The 16,063-nt window shown below is 37.1% G+C and overlaps 1 protein-coding gene and 1 long non-coding RNA gene across 6 annotated transcripts in view; one reads left to right on the forward strand and one right to left on the reverse strand.

Moving 5' to 3' along the window:
* rai14 (retinoic acid induced 14) overlaps nt 1–16,063 on the forward strand; it is a 72,026-nt gene that overhangs the window by 31,901 nt on the left and 24,062 nt on the right. For all 5 annotated transcript variants that reach the window (XM_067423218.1, XM_067423216.1, XM_067423219.1 and 2 more), the window contains exons 3-6: nt 882–1,012; nt 7,553–7,641; nt 7,793–7,857; nt 13,696–13,753. In XM_067423218.1, the coding sequence (XP_067279319.1) occupies nt 882–1,012; nt 7,553–7,641; nt 7,793–7,857; nt 13,696–13,753 (343 nt within the window). The remainder of the gene's footprint in view (nt 1–881; nt 1,013–7,552; nt 7,642–7,792; nt 7,858–13,695; nt 13,754–16,063) is intronic.
* LOC137046135 (uncharacterized) overlaps nt 14,209–16,063 on the reverse strand; it is a 68,761-nt gene continuing 66,906 nt past the window's right edge. Inside the window, exon 5 of the long non-coding RNA XR_010898898.1 lies at nt 14,209–14,285. This is a non-coding gene — a long non-coding RNA (uncharacterized lncRNA). The remainder of the gene's footprint in view (nt 14,286–16,063) is intronic.

Consider the following 16,063-nt stretch of genomic DNA (forward strand, 5'->3'; position numbering starts at 1 on the left):
ATTAGAAAAAAAAATCCTACCTTTTAATAGTTAAACATATTAACAGTGCAAACCTTAGTGAGCTATGAGGGCAAAAAAAGAAAAGGAAATAGCAAAATATTCATTTTAATCAACGTAAAATGTTCAATTAATTGTTCCAGTCCTAACTGTACCTGCTATATCTATCCAGATGAATTGATATGGGAATTTAATTCAGTAATAATCAAGAGCACGTGAATCGGAATCAAACCCATTTGTTAAATAATATGTGTCAATACCCAGCCCTACAAATGATATTATTAGCAATCAAAAGTCTCTATATGTTTCAATGTGTACTTAGACTAGGCGATCTGAACCGTGCCTGAGCATGTTTGACCCCCAAAGTCTGGTTCCTTTGATTACTGTTGCCCCTCCGACACGGTTAGTTTAGCTGGGGCCAGGCCGTGGTTCAGTTGGCTCAGGCACGATATACACATGTGATCGCAAACTGCTCCAAAGCATGAAAAGCTATCATCATTTAAGACGGCAGGCACCAAACTATTAATACCTGGATACACTTTTCAATTCATTAAAGGTTTATAACGGTTCTAGTTCTCACTTTATTGACAAACGGTGATTGTAGTTTGCCAGTAAAGCTGCAAAGTCCTCCATCAAGGTCATATGCCTCTGAAACAGTATTCTGATACCTGCAGTACAATCAAGTGAAAATCACTGCATAGCATAAATGATAAATCTATTACACCTAGAAATAGTGAAGAGTCTAAAATATTTTTTTTTGTTTAGATTTTTTTCAAAATCCTAAATCTTTACATAGATAATTTAATATATTGTCAAAATATTCAATAGTTGTTGTCAAGCTGATTTTGCTGTGCTGTTTAAAGGTTTTTTACATTTCTTTATAGGCTCATGAATGGAACAAAAACGATGAGCGTCTCCTCAGTGCAGTGGAGCATGGAGAGGCAGATAAAGTCACCTCCCTCCTGTCGAAGAAAGGAGCCTGTCCCACTAAGCTTGACAGCGAGGGCAAGTCTGCGTGAGTACTGGGAACGGAAGTTGCTCTCATTCCTATTTGATTAAGACATTGACTGCTCTAATTGGGACTTCTGATGGAGAGATTTAAGTTGTTGTTTTTTTGTTTGTTTGTTTTTTTAGCATCAATGGTGTTCATTTAGCAGTAGAAATTATAATCTAAACCTCACTTAAACAAATTTAGTCCTTCCTTCATCCCATCAACATTTTGTTTCATTTACATCAGTCTTCATTTTCCCTTATTTACCATAATAGGCACACAGATGTTCAGATGTGAATGCTTGATTTGTTTATGCTAGTCATCCAGTTTTAAAATGGTGTGTGATGCACATTTGAACCAAAAATGTCTGTTGAACCTCCTGTAAAGAGAGAGCACAGCTTTTCTGACTTCGTCATTTAGTAACTTTGTGTTATGCCTTAGAAGTGATATAAAGAAAACTTAAATACATATGTTATACTAACTAGTCCAAAGAACTTAAAATGCTTTGTTTTGTTGTTTTGGCAGAGATACTGTAATTATATTTTTTTTTATTGGAGCCTGATCCTGAATAATTACATGCTTGTGTCTATATTTTTTGGGGGGGAAATATACGTTTTGAAATGATGTGGACAGTTTTGTAGTGTTTGTAGGAATAAAAGGACGTATAAATCCACCATAAATTAATTTTCTTAACAAAATATTTGAACTACAGTCATGGCCAAAAGATTTGGTAATAATTCATATTGTTTCTAGATTATTTGTATTTGGCCCTGGCAAAAAATGACTAACATAATTTCACTAATTATATCATCATCAGCACATGGGAAGGCGTCAACAAGTACTAGTTATGATTCTATCATTCTGGTTAGATTAGATTAAAAGGTGATACGTGCTTCTTGTGTTAGCAATAGTTTCCTCCAAATAAATGTATATGTAATGATAAAAAAAGATTTGCAAAATCATAGCTTTGCATCAAAAAAGCATCCCAAATCCATCCATGTGTGGGGTTGCATTCATCCACGAGAGTGAGCTTTCTCACACTTCTGCACAAAAAACATGGCCAGAAATAAAGAAAGGTATTCACTTCCTGCTAGATCCACTTCTACCAACGATTCAGGAGCAGTTTGTTGAAGATTCATGCATTTTCCAGCATGATGGAGCACCATGTCACAAAGCAAGAATGATAATGAAGTGACTCTGAGTCTGAGATCATTACATTGAAATTTTGGATTCATGGCCAGGCAACTCCCCATATCTTAATCCCATAAAGAACCTGTGGTCCATCCAACTAATAAGGCAAGAATGGATCACCGTCAGTCAGGATTTGGCACCAAAGCCGATATCCAGCTTTCCAGAATGAATTGCAGAGGCGATGAACAATAAAGATCAGCGCTGTAAATATGAATTCTTTAAATATGTTGAATTTTTTTGCCAATAAAAGCCCTTTATACAAATGAAATGCTTATAATTATTTATACCTTAGAAACATTAAAGAATTATCTACAAATACTGAAGCTGCCAACTTCATTGGAAGTGACATAAACCAAATTTGTGTCACTTCCAAAACTTTTGGTTATGTTTGCTTGGATTTTTTCTGGTCTTAGATTGAATGAATATAAAATTAAATGTTCACAACAAATGTATGGAAGATTTGCAAACTTCAGTTCAGCGTGACAACATTTTTCTGGACTCTAAAAGACTTCCTAAAATATTGTGTCATGAAATTCATGAGAAGAATACTTTCTCTCAAATGATATCCAGTTAAATGTAATTTTTAACATATACGCAACCTTAAAAACATCAGTTATAAAGAAAGTATCAACATTCCTAGTAGCACAGCAGAGATGAATGAGTGATGAATGATGAGATGGATGAATAAGCTCCAGTGAATTCAGAGAGATGAGCTTGCTCTCTTCACTCTGTAAGTAATGAACTCAGACACTGCCGACCTGAATGAGTCTCCAGTGTCCTGCATTAGGACAGCTTGAGCTGAAGCGCTCTCATAGGCTCACAATAAATCCTTATCTTCCTATTTGAGAAGTTCATTGTATTTGAGTGCTTGCGCTCCAGAGTGTTTACGAGCCAGAGAGGCACATGTAGAACACAGAGCCTTCACAGTTCCAAACCGTCATAGTTGCCATGGAGATATAATTTCTCGATAATGGAGTCGGACACAAGACCCAGTGTGATTTGGTAGAAATATGCTCTTGTGACCATGCCATTTACCTTGAAAAAATGACTGCAAGAGAGCAATTGATAATATTAAAGGAACTGTATTAACTATAATTAATCATAAAATGGCCCTGATATGTCACTAGACATTAAGAAATCATGGTAATTTCAAATACTTATATCATTGCCAGCCAGGATATTGTCATTTAAAAGTTGTTGTTTCATTTTTGACATATCAAATGTCCTCATAATTCAAATGGCCTTAAAAACATACTAAATGATGTTTTTTTGAGAAAGTAAAAATGCAGAATGTTTCCTGTGATGGGTAGGTTTAGGGGCAGGGGCAGTGTAAGGGGATAAAAAATACGGTTTGTACAGTATAAAAACCATTACGCCTATGGAGAGTCCCTGTAAACCACATAGACCAACGTGTGTGTGTGTGTGTGTGTGTGTGTGTGTGTGTGTGTGTGTGTGTGTGTGTGTGTGTGTGTGTGTGTGTGTGTGTGTGTGTGTGTGTGTGTGTGGGGCAGACATAACAAAACGCAACGCGCATTTTCTGTTTGATCTGAGGCATAGTTGGAAAAAGTGAGAGCAGTCAGACGCGATGCAACAGCAAACATTAAAAGGGAAAGAAAAGGGTTGACATTAGCATTAATATTCTAAACCAAAAATGCAGTTATTGCCTACATAAGCTACCATATTTTTTGTTTAACTGTTATTAGACTCCAGAAAGAAAAGTGTGTTTTTTCACTGAGCACATTCTCTGCAGTCTAAGCGCGATGCACTGCAGCTAACTCTCGCTCATGTCTGGGGTAAATCATTAACACCATAACCCCTTACAGAACACGTGTTTTATTGAGCTAAATACATTACAATCGGCTAAAACTAATGCACATGTTACTTTCCTGAACAAGCGCGCTCCCGAGTCGTCCGTGTTCTTCACACTGTCCACGTGAATCACGGCCCAGTTCGGCGCGCACACGCAAAATACCGGCAGTTCAACAGGGAATGCGGATCTCTTAAAGGGGCCACACTATATTCCTCCTCGTGTAATATGGACCTCCTCCAGGTATGGTGTGGTTCTGATTTGCTCACTGGTACACATTAACAATTTTTCATACAAACTTTTCCCTGTTCTGAATTAAACTGCCAGTGTAAAAACTCCCTTTATATTGTTAAAATGAGAGAAATCACTACTTACTCATTATTTTTAAGTTTAGGCTTAAGAGACATGAACAATTTCTTAGATAAACATATCTATGACCTTTGATATGTCTAGTCTTCATGCTATATTGATTATTATTGAATAAGTATGGTTTCACTAATAATAAATGTACATTTGCATAAAGCATGCATATTTGTCCATACCATAGACCGTAAAAAAATATGGACGACTCGACATCATCCGTTTCCGCTTGTCCTATTTGAAGCTTTCAGGGAGCCTTGCACGGCGCGGACATCTTGGGACCGAGTCTGCGCAGTAGCGATTTCGGGACCGGAGTTGCGCAGTAGAGCGCAGGAAGTAGAGCAGGAAGTACAGTCGCGATATCAAACGCCCGCCCACACTCTCGCAGATGCAGAACAATTAATTATGTTGGTGTGAAATAAACAGTTATGGAAATGTAGAAATTAAAGCTAGAGCTCCAATCTGCTCCCAAAAATTTCGAAAAAAGTCCGTTAGTGCCTCAGTGACAACTTCACTCAGAGAAGCCGTCAGTCTCAGCTGTCAATCATGACGTCACACCCCCCGTTTTTATAGCATCAAATAACTAACTCAAACTAAACTTATTTTTAAAACGAACACCTGAAATGAAATCATCGTGATGATAACTGCCTTCAGTGACATAAACTAACTTTGGGGGAAATTTTTTGAAGTGTAATTTTATTATTTTGTTTGCCTCGCGTCCATTAGAAATCACAGAGGGGCGGCTATACTGGGACCGGTCACCGGGGGGCGATCGAGGCGCGAAAGCTTCAGTAAATGAGAGGGAGACTGCAGGCTTGGTCCATACCTATGTTGATTAGAATATTAAAAACTTAATTTAAACTTAATTTAAGATACATTTACAATTGCTAAAAAGATGCGATTAAATTGTGATTAATCGCGAGTTAACTCATGACAATCATGCAGTTAATCTCTATTTAATATTTTAATCGGTTGACATCCCTACAGTGCCCTCCACAATTATTGGCACCCCTGTTTAAGATGTGGTCGCGGACTTCTAAAAATTCTCCTTTTTTTTTAACAACATAGAACCAAAATGCAAAAAAAGAGAAAAATCCTACCTTTCGTTTTAGTACATTACTTTGGTGGTAAAAAAAAGAAAATCACAGATTTGGAAAGACTTTTTTTTTGGATATCGTATCGTGACGTATCGTATCGTAACCCTGGCATATCGAGGTGCATCGTATCGTGAGTTTAAGTGTATCGTCCCATCCCTACAAATTACAGACATTCTCTGCAATTATTACAAATCACCAGAGGTCCCCAGATAATACTAGTCCCGTGCGAGTAGGGCTAAAGATGCTTTTTCATTCATCAAACTTCCAGATCAGCATAGAATGATTTCTAAAGGATCATGTGACACTGAAGATCCACATGAGCCATCACAGGAATAAATGGCATAAAAAATTAAGATGCCATTCAAAACTGTAATCTTTTTTTATTTAATATTTCACAATATTACTGTATTTTTGATCAAATAAATTCAGCATTGGTGAGCATGATAAACATCTTTCAGAAACATTAAAAACAGTAGTTTGTATGCTGTTTATATATATATTTTATTTTTATTTTTTATTTTTTGTAAAAAGAAAATTACCTTGCATATGTGTTTTTCATGGGTCCTAATACAATTCTGAAGCTTAGTGTATTTTGACAACAATGTTAATTGCGGTTTTGTGCTCCACTTGTTTCTCATAATGAAAAGGATTGATCTAGTGTCACTCATTCACAATAAAGTGCTTTACAATTGCCTTAGGACAATATATATGCATATATGTAGAGCATGCAGTCAATGACCTAACTTTTTAAAAGGGACCTCTATTTACTCCATGTAGGTTACAGGCAAGTTATACATGACATAAAAACTGTCCAAATGTAAGTGGCATGGCTAATCTGTAACTAAAATTAAGTGTGTAAGGCCCCGCCCAATCATCCCAACGGCGGCTTACGATTAGCAGGTGATGGTTTCTTGCACGTTCATGCTTTTCAGCGGGGCAAAGTAATTTAATTCCAATTTATCATTTATCATGACCTTGAATTTAGGTTAGAATGCAGATTGGTTATTAGGTCAATTGTATAAAAATTTAACTACACATTTGATTGTTCTATTTAATAGAGCATGTTATATTTGTTATTCTGTTTAACTCTTTACTCTTATTGAAATCATTAGGTTCTCAGAGTCGCACAGGGTCCTCGCACTCGCTGTTATACAAACTCGCAAGTCCGATCATTAACCAGAGGCTATAGCTAAATCCATTTAGCAATGCCGCCCATGCTTGCTATTGTTAAAAAGTATCCATGCAGCCCCCTACAGTTGCCTATATAACAACTTAGTAACCAGAGGTTAGGGCCAGTATCAAAATAATGCCATATTATCTCAATAGTATTTTATCTGGCCCACTATAATGCTACTGCATAACAATTTAAAGTCGAGCAGTTGGTCAGAAATCTAGAAACTCTCCAGATGTGCCCCGTGCTCCATACAATCCAAGATCTAGTATGTGCTTAACCCTTGTCGCAGAGTTGTGATAACAAAGGATACATCATAATGCACTAAAATCAATAAATTAAAAATAAGTTAGAATATATCAAATACAACAATTAATTATTAGTCAGATAAATGTAATGCACCAATTACACAATCAGTTCAAAGATAATACGTGACATCAAATGCTCTAAAATAAAGAGTTAAAGATGGATACCTGATTTCGGAAAATTACATAACACCGAGTGTCTAGAAGACACGCAGCGTTACAGGCTGACCTGTGTAAAGGATCGGCCCTGACCCGTTTGCAACATCTCCTTAAACACCAGACCAAGACTTCTTTCAAATGTAAACATGAGTTTAATGGAAATTCACATTAATTATGACTCCAGACCTGCAGTTTACACCCCACTGAAGACAGGAGGCAAAGACCACATATTGGGTGAATTTTAACATGTGTAGGGGGGAGATTAGGGAGAGGGGAATGAAATGTAAATTAAGGTAATTCTTGGGGGATTAGTTTAGTGTGACGTCTCGGATGTGGACATTAAATGCACAAGAGGGAGTTCAGATGTTAATTTCCTTTGTTTTCTCAGAGAGTTGCCATCTCCTATAGTTCTTCTATCAGTTTCTCCAATCTTACAAGTGTTAATGACACTTTTCCCCCCACTTTCTTTCTCAGTCTGCACGTAGCAGCCACACAAGGCCAAGCAGAGTGCCTTGCTGTCATTCTGGCTCACGGGGCTGATGTTTCTCTACAGGACGCTTCAGGTTGGTTACAACTAGATCAACATGTTTTCTTGCATTACTTTTAGGTTACGTCAGTAATGCATAATGAATAAAATATGTAAATATTTTAAAATATAAAGTATGTAAAATATCTATGTTAATAACAAGCCTTGTTTTCTACTTTTAACATCAGGGTTTACCGCTTTACACCTTGCTGCCAAAAACAACCATCCTGAGTGTGCCAAAAAGTTGCTTCAGGTAATATTTTCAATTGATTTGTGTATTATAGACCGAGAGTTTAATGTACACACAGATGGAGGGAATGCTAATGGGAACAACAGCCATGTCCGTTGTCATGCTATGTGTGCCAACTAAACAAAGGGAGCAGATTTTGTTCCTGCAGTTTCGTAAACTAGCAAATACCACGGCCTCCCTCTGTGATCTTGGAGAAGAGTTGCATGTTTGGATCTGTGTGTGGGCAAGTTGGCATGTTCGAAGACTCCCCTCGGTTTGCTGAAGCACCTTCTCTAGTCTCTCTTTTATTATCATAGGCGACTCATTCCCCACTCCATGTGATTCTACTAGCGCTGCACATATCTGAAATATCCAGTCTGTCAGCTCCGTTCACTAAAAGAGGCTTTAATATTAACAGTTTAATGCTGCACCAGAAATTGTACTTGCACTGTAAGAGTGATAAATCTCCCCCCCAAATTTTTATGAAAATGGTGAGACAGACTTAAAAATGTTTGAATGTCATTTAATTGGATAGTCTTTTTGTCAATGTTTTGCATGAAAAGTGTGATTGTCTTTTTTTTCTTTTTAAATATATATCCCTTTATGTATCTAATTGATACATTCATAAATATTTAAAGTGTTCAGATTTTTTTTTTTTACTTTTGAACAGTAAATCTGTGGTTTCAGAGCAGCATATCATCGAATGTTACACAACCCTCACAAAAAATTCTATGACTTTTGAGAATAGGACTACACAAGCCTTGTGAGGCATATACAGTCTTATTCAAAATAATAGCAGTACAATGTGACTAACCAGAATAATCAAGGTTTTTAGTATATTTTTTATTGCTACGTGGCAAACAAGTTACCAGTAGGTTCAGTAGATTGTCAGAAAACAAACAAGACCCAGCATTCATGATATGCACGCTCTTAAGGCTGTGCAATTGGGCAATTAGTTGAAAGGGGTGTGTTAAAAAAAATAGCAGTGTCTACCTTTGACTGTACAAACTCAAAACTATTTTGTACAAACATTTTTTTTTTTCTGGGATTTAGCAATCCTGTGAATCACTAAACTAATATTTAGTTGTATGACCACAGTTTTTTAAAACTGCTTGACATCTGTGTGGCATGGAGTCAACCAACTTGTGGCACCTCTCAGCTGTTATTCCACTCCATGATTCTTTAACAACATTCCACAATTCATTCACATTTCTTGGTTTTGCTTCAGAAACAGCATTTTTGATATCACCCCACAAGTTCTCAATTGGATTAAGGTCTGGAGATTGGGCTGGCCACTCCATAACATTAATTTTGTTGGTTTGGAACCAAGACTTTGCCCGTTTACTAGTGTGTTTTGGGTCATTGTCTTGTTGAAACAACCGTTTCAAGGGCATGTCCTCTTCAGCATAGGGCAACATGACCTCTTCAAGTATTTTAACATATGCAAACTGATCCATGATCCCTGGTATGCGATAAATAGGCCCAACACCATAGTAGGAGAAACATGCCCATATCATGATGCTTGCACCTCCATGCTTCACTGTCTTCACTGTGTACTGTGGCTTGAATTCAGAGTTTGGGGGTCGTCTCACAAACTGCCTGTGGCCCTTGGACCCAAAAAGAACAATTTTACTCTCATCAGTCCACAAAATGTTCCTCCATTTCTCTTTAGGCCAGTTGATGTGTTCTTTGGCAAATTGTAACCTCTTCTGCACATGCCTTTTTTTTAACAGAGGGACTTTGCGGGGGATTCTTGAAAATAGATTAGCTTCACACAGACGTCTTCTAAGTGTCACAGTACTTACAGGTAACTCCAGACTGTCTTTGATCATCCTGGAGGTGATCATTGGCTGAGCCTTTGCCATTCTGGTTATTCTTCTATCCATTTTGATGGTTGTCTTCCGTTTTCTTCCACGTCTCTCTGGTTTTGCTCTCCATTTTAAGGCATTGGAGATCATTTTAGCTGAACAGCCTATCATTTTTTGCACCTCTTTATAGGTTTTCCCCTCTCTAATCAACTTTTTAATCAAAGTACGCTGTTCTTCTGAACAATGTCTTAAACGACCCATTTTCCTCAGCTTTCAAATGCATGTTCAACAAGTGTTGGCTTCACCCTTAAATAGGGGCCACCTGATTCACACCTGTTTCTTCACAAAATTGATGACCTCAGTGATTGAATGCCACACTGCTATTTTTTTGAACACACCCCTTTCAACTAATTCAACTAATTGCCCAATTGCACAGCCTTAAGAGCGTGCATATCATGAATGCTGGGTCTCATTTGTTTTCTGAGAATCTACTGAACCTACTGGTAACTTGTTTGCCACGTAGCAATAAAAATATATACGAAAAACCTTGATTATTCTGGTTAGTCACATTGTACTGCTATTATTTTGAACAAGACTGTAGCTATTTATATTTTATTTCTGGCTTTTAAATGTTTAAAAAAAAAAAGATGTAATTCAATGACATCTTAAACACCATAAAGGTCCACAGTATGTAAGTTTCACTGCTAGAGGTCACTTTTTCAAAACAATAACAAAGGCATAGCTCAATGATGCTTTGAAAGAGTGTGGAATCATGGGAGTTGTCATCAATCCGCAAGACTCCTTTCCTGAACTTGATCTTTGTTACAGTTTCGGTTGATCGTGCGACTGTGAAAAAATATTTAGGCGCACCAGTGCGAGTGACCCAATCGATTCTCATGAATGGATGTGTAACACAATCGGAATAAAAACTACAACTTCTAAAGTGCATCAACACTGAGAAACCGTTAGGCTACGTTTCCTACTGCAATCAACTGCTTTTCATGCCTTCAGTCAGCAGAATAAGTGCAAAAACGTGTGCGAAAGACTACATTTCAAACAACGATTGTTTACGTGGTGAAATGGGTGTGACGATGCAGCCATGCGCACTTTACCAGACACCTCACGCAGCACGCTGCTGATTTACAGCCAAATCAAAATGAACTGGAAATACCACATTTGGATTATCATAAACAAGCTCAGAAATTAGCGGATGCTTGGGGCAAAAATGCCATCAAAAAATAATTTATTTGAGTTTATTATTACTTGAGTTTAATCTTTATCACACATGCTATTTCAAAATATACTTTGAGCTAGTATATCATAAAGATTTTTTCCAAACCGTGTTTTTTGTCTTATCCTGAAATACTATGGTACACATAAAATAAGTGTTTGTATTCCCGCTGCAGATTAGCACAGTATCTGCAAGACTCGCCTTAAGCCCCTTTCACACTGCACGTCGGACCCGCAATATTCCCGGAAGATTGCCGGGTCGCCTTCTGTGTGAAAGCAACCACGTTCCGGGATTGATTACCGAATTCGACCTGGGTCGGGGACCTAGTAGTAATGCGGTATTCGACCCGGGACGAGCGCTGTGTGAACAAAAGCTGAAACTAATGCCGCAACGTGTACGTAGTTATCGTGTGATTCCTAGAGCTTGTTTTTTCAATAATACAACCCTGCAGTGCCAGAAGAGCTAGTCGGTGTTTTAAATGCAGAGAGTGTTCGTATACAAAAGAAACTAAAATTAAACAAGTAGAAATGATGTGCAAACATGACACAAGTCAAGACCACGGAGCTCCTAACTATCCGCGCTGAAGCTGAGATCGCTCGCCATTATACGTCACATCCGGATGTCACGTGTCAACTCGACCCGGGACCGTTAAGCGTTGTGTGTGAAAGCGCACATATTACGATATTTAGCTGGCAGTGTGAATGGGCCAAATCTAGCGGCCCGGGAACAAATGCCGGGTCGCATTATCCGTGTATTTGCCGGAATCGCAGTGTGAAAGGGGCTATAGACACAAACAGAGAGAAGTAGATCCAGCTGCAATGTTCTTCCACAAGACGCATACGGTTCTGTTTGTAAAGAGCCAGAGCGCCAAAAGTTACGGCTTGCTATTGCTCAGAATATTGATTGTATATGTAATACTGATCTTGTACAAAAATCCAATAGACAAGTTGATATTAAGTAACAACGTTTTAGCAACAACCTAGTCTAGGTTGTTGCTAAAAGGTTGTAGTCTATTTGTGAAAATCAAAGCCACACCAGAAATGTATCGCATCTCCAAGCGATTCGATTCAAATTAATCTGTGTTTTGAACTATTGACTGAATGAATTGCCGCCTGGCGATTTTATTTTCATATTTATACTTTGCATTTATACTTTTTATTTAAAATATGAAACATTTAAATTTTAAAGTGTAAATATTTAAAGTGTACATATTTCTAAATTCAGAAACTTATATGTAAAAGATTCATACAACATTTACCCATGAGCTATTAAACACTATGTAAATGTGTCTAAATCCCACTTCAGATAGAGCTTCTGTGCCACTTCTGCTGTGCAAAGATGGATCTTTTGATGCATATCTCATTTAATTGGAAACAGTCTGAATGTATCTAATTGTTCTAACTGAAATTATTGTTTAAATTAACATTTTAAAAACAACTTTTCTATTTTAATTTAAGAAATTGACAGATGATGCCTACATTCAATAAGATTAGAAAATATCGCTCTTATAATGGTAAAAATGCCCCTGGACATTAATTTAAAAGGAGAAATATTGTCCTGTAATAGGAAAGTTATAATTGGAATCTGTTTGGATTCGAATATGTCCTAAATTTTTGACTGTGCTCCTAATACAGTCAAATTAGGAGCACAGTTTTTTTTTATTAGTAGTTTTTATTTTAAATAAAAAGTCCATGCAAAGTATAAATTAGCCAACATAGGAGCACGTGTGCTATGTGCTCCTCAAGAAAAAAAGTTAAAATACATTTGCCCTGTTAAAATACATTTGAGTGCGTTGAAAGTTATGTTATAAATTGTGCATTCGCTCTCTGACTGCTATGAGACACTTGTAGCACCCTGCAGTAAGCTTGATCTTTATTAAAATATAATATTAATAAAAGCTGGATGACTTGTGTTGCTAAATGGCATGTAATTTATTTAAAAATATTGTATGGTTGAGAAAATGCTGTTAGCCACTTGACAAAATATAAGACAAAATATAAAACATAAGACATTTCTTTCAAAAAAAATCAACCAACCTTAAATGTGTTCTACGAGTAAAACATTTGAAATTTTGAATGGTGTCTTCCCCTTCACACAGCCAGGCCACATGTTGAATTCATTAGCCTTTTTCTTCTGGAGATCCTGTGAAACAGAAAAATTACTGTTGCACAAATAAAAGGGCCTGGCCATAGTAATCTGGTTTCATCAAGCAATCATAGATGAAAACTCCTTACCTGGCTTCCTAAATACAAAAATGTTTTAATATACCTAGTGCCTTGAGATTCTGCTGAAATGTTCCCTGAAAATGAAAACTACTTGCTAGGCAATTTTTCTTGTTGATTGAATGGCTGGTAATTTCTAATGACAAAAAGTAAATTGGTTTATCTAGACATACAAGACAAGTTATTTAAAGATTAAAAAGGGACATATGGAATGTTGCTTACATGATAGTAGCAGAATATATTTGAGGTTTAATAGCTGGCACTGGCAGTCATATGTAATGGACATCCATATTAGGCACATTTTTAATCTGATTGGCTACTGCAGTCAGGTTTAATATATTACACATTCTCTCCTTGGATGATTCCTGTCAAATAAATGCCTTGTGTCTGTTCATCCATGAACACTGGCCTGACATGCTGCTAAATGTTTAATAGGAGCACAAATCATTAACGTGCACCAAAAAAACCCGCCTGGTGAAAGTGTAGCTGTTTTGTTTGAAGGGTTTTAATTGGTATCTAGCAGTGCCTTCTGGGTAGAACATGTCATAGTGGTTTTAGATAATGTGTTAGAAGCAATAATCTAATGTTTTTCCTTCTACAGACTAAGTGTGTTGTGGATGCGCCTGACAGCTCAGGGAAAATGGCTCTTCATCACGCAGGTGAGGTGCAAATTTTTCTTGTTTTAAAGATTATTCTTTTTACTTGAATACTTCTCAACTCAGAGAGAAACCCTTCAAGGACAAGCAACATGCTTTATCTTCAGTATGTCTTGTTTTCTTTCATTTATTGTTGGTTTATTGATTTTGTTCTCAGTTTGTTCAGAGTGGTGTCTTGGTGCAAATGTTTTTAACATTAACCCCACGGCACCGTTATTCCACTCACAAGTACAGAATGACATGTTATTGTGGACCATTTGTTCCAAATTGCCAGGCAGTGAGGGCAAACCCAAACAAAATCATGTTTTTATTTGTGGATGGACACTCTGTAAAAAAAAAAGAAAAAAAAAAAACATTGCTCCCTAGCAAAAAAAAAAGCTACATTGTCCTTTTCAGTCTGTAGAAAATAGTAAAGAAAAAAACTCACAGTGTGTTGGCTTTTAATTGAGCCTTTTTGTCAGCGGTGAGGTATTGAACTGGGGTGGGATCGGCCACGAAGAGTAAGGTAAGGTCTTCTGACAGGATGCAATTTATCCTGCAGAGAAAAACAAGAATCAAAACATGGTTTCATACAGACAACAAAGCAGATAAACTGATGAGAGGGTGCATTTATGACCATCTACAGCTTGAGAGTAATGGCCGTGATTGGTTGAGAAACAGAACAAAGTGTGATTTTTAAAGGGGGCACTAATCATTTTTGGGGAATAGGCAGTGTCACACTATAAGCCTAGTTTTGGTCTCAGTGGGAAAGCCTGAAGGTGTAACAGAGGCCAGCGAGTAGTCACTGTGCAAAAAAACCTAAAGGCGGTTCGAACAGGAGGGGTTACATTGGTGCTGTGACCCGGATGGGAGTGAGGTTTAAGGGAGTGAATGTAACAAACCGAGGCCGGCTAGTAGTCACTGTGCAAGTAATTCTCACTCCTTTGACCTCAAGAGATGCTCAAGTGACTGGCGGTTCGAACAGGAGAGCTTACATTGACATGCTGTTAATCCCATGTTTATATATATTAAGGCCGAGCAATTTTATCGATTATGCGATATAAATCGTTATTTCTCCCCCAAGATTTTTAAGCCGCAAGTATCGATACATAAGTCCCATTCTATTGCCATAACCTTCTGTGATCTCATGTGACTTCGGGTCAAACAATCTGACAGAAAGATATGTAGAATAGTATTGCATTTGCATTATAAATATAATATTATGAAAACACCCAACAAGTCATAAAGAACACTGACAAACCATATATTATCGCAATTGTGTTTTTATTGTCTTCAAACGTGTCTATCTGCATGTTATAGCGATCTCTGGTTTGTTTATGTCAGGGAGCTCAATGTCACATGGTTTGTTTCTTCTTTATGGGTGCCATATATGGACTGAATGTGCACAGGGCACCCTCAGGCTGCCAATATGAACTGAAAACGTAGCACATCAGAGTATGCAGCGCTAATAATGATACATCCATGGAGTTTGGACAAATATTGAATAAATAATAGTTCTCTGTATAGAAATTTAACTCAAACATATGAGAATCTATCAATATTTCTCCACATCTGTACACTTTTGAACTAAAAGCCCTGAGGGATGTTGTTTTGTTGCAAGTCTTCATGACGACAACAGAGGAGTTTTTTTATGAGTGAGAGCAGATGACGCGCATATTACAATCAAAAGGTAGCGATGCCGGTTTTCATATTCATAACTCCTGACACATATTAACTCATTACGGTCACTATAATACTTTGAGAATAAAACGGAGGTAAAAAAAAAAAAAACCTCCATAGATTTAAAAACAACAAAAAACTTTTTAAAACCCCATTGTTAATTGCAATACTGGACTGGTTTCAATAAATGAAACACATTTTCTCAACACATCTTTGATTCATTTTATCCAGCATTTGCAAGCTGTAGACTCTCTGTCCAGTCAGAGACATAATTGTGTAATTGATGTTTTTAGGTTTCAGTTCAATTAATTCAATCCAAGTAAATGGAACACTCGCAAGATGTCACCAAAATCACCCCAATCTTTCAGAAAATGATTTAAGTGTATCAAAACATATAGAATCGTATCGTTGGCTGAATATCGTGATAACGTACCATGCGCTGAATATCGTCTATGGTATCGTATCTTGAGATTAGTGTATCGCTACAGCCCTGATATACAGTCCCTGACAAAAGTCTTGTCGCTTATCTATTTTCTAGAAATACCTGATATTAACCTGACTTTTAATTAATTAATTGGTGTTAGAAATAGCTCATATGAAAAGCTAAAACCCTCCCAAATGATGTTTAATGCACTGAAATAAATAATTTTCATA

This window comes from Pseudorasbora parva, chromosome 18, assembly GCF_024679245.1.
Source record: "Pseudorasbora parva isolate DD20220531a chromosome 18, ASM2467924v1, whole genome shotgun sequence".
Taxonomy (NCBI): domain Eukaryota; kingdom Metazoa; phylum Chordata; class Actinopteri; order Cypriniformes; family Gobionidae; genus Pseudorasbora; species Pseudorasbora parva.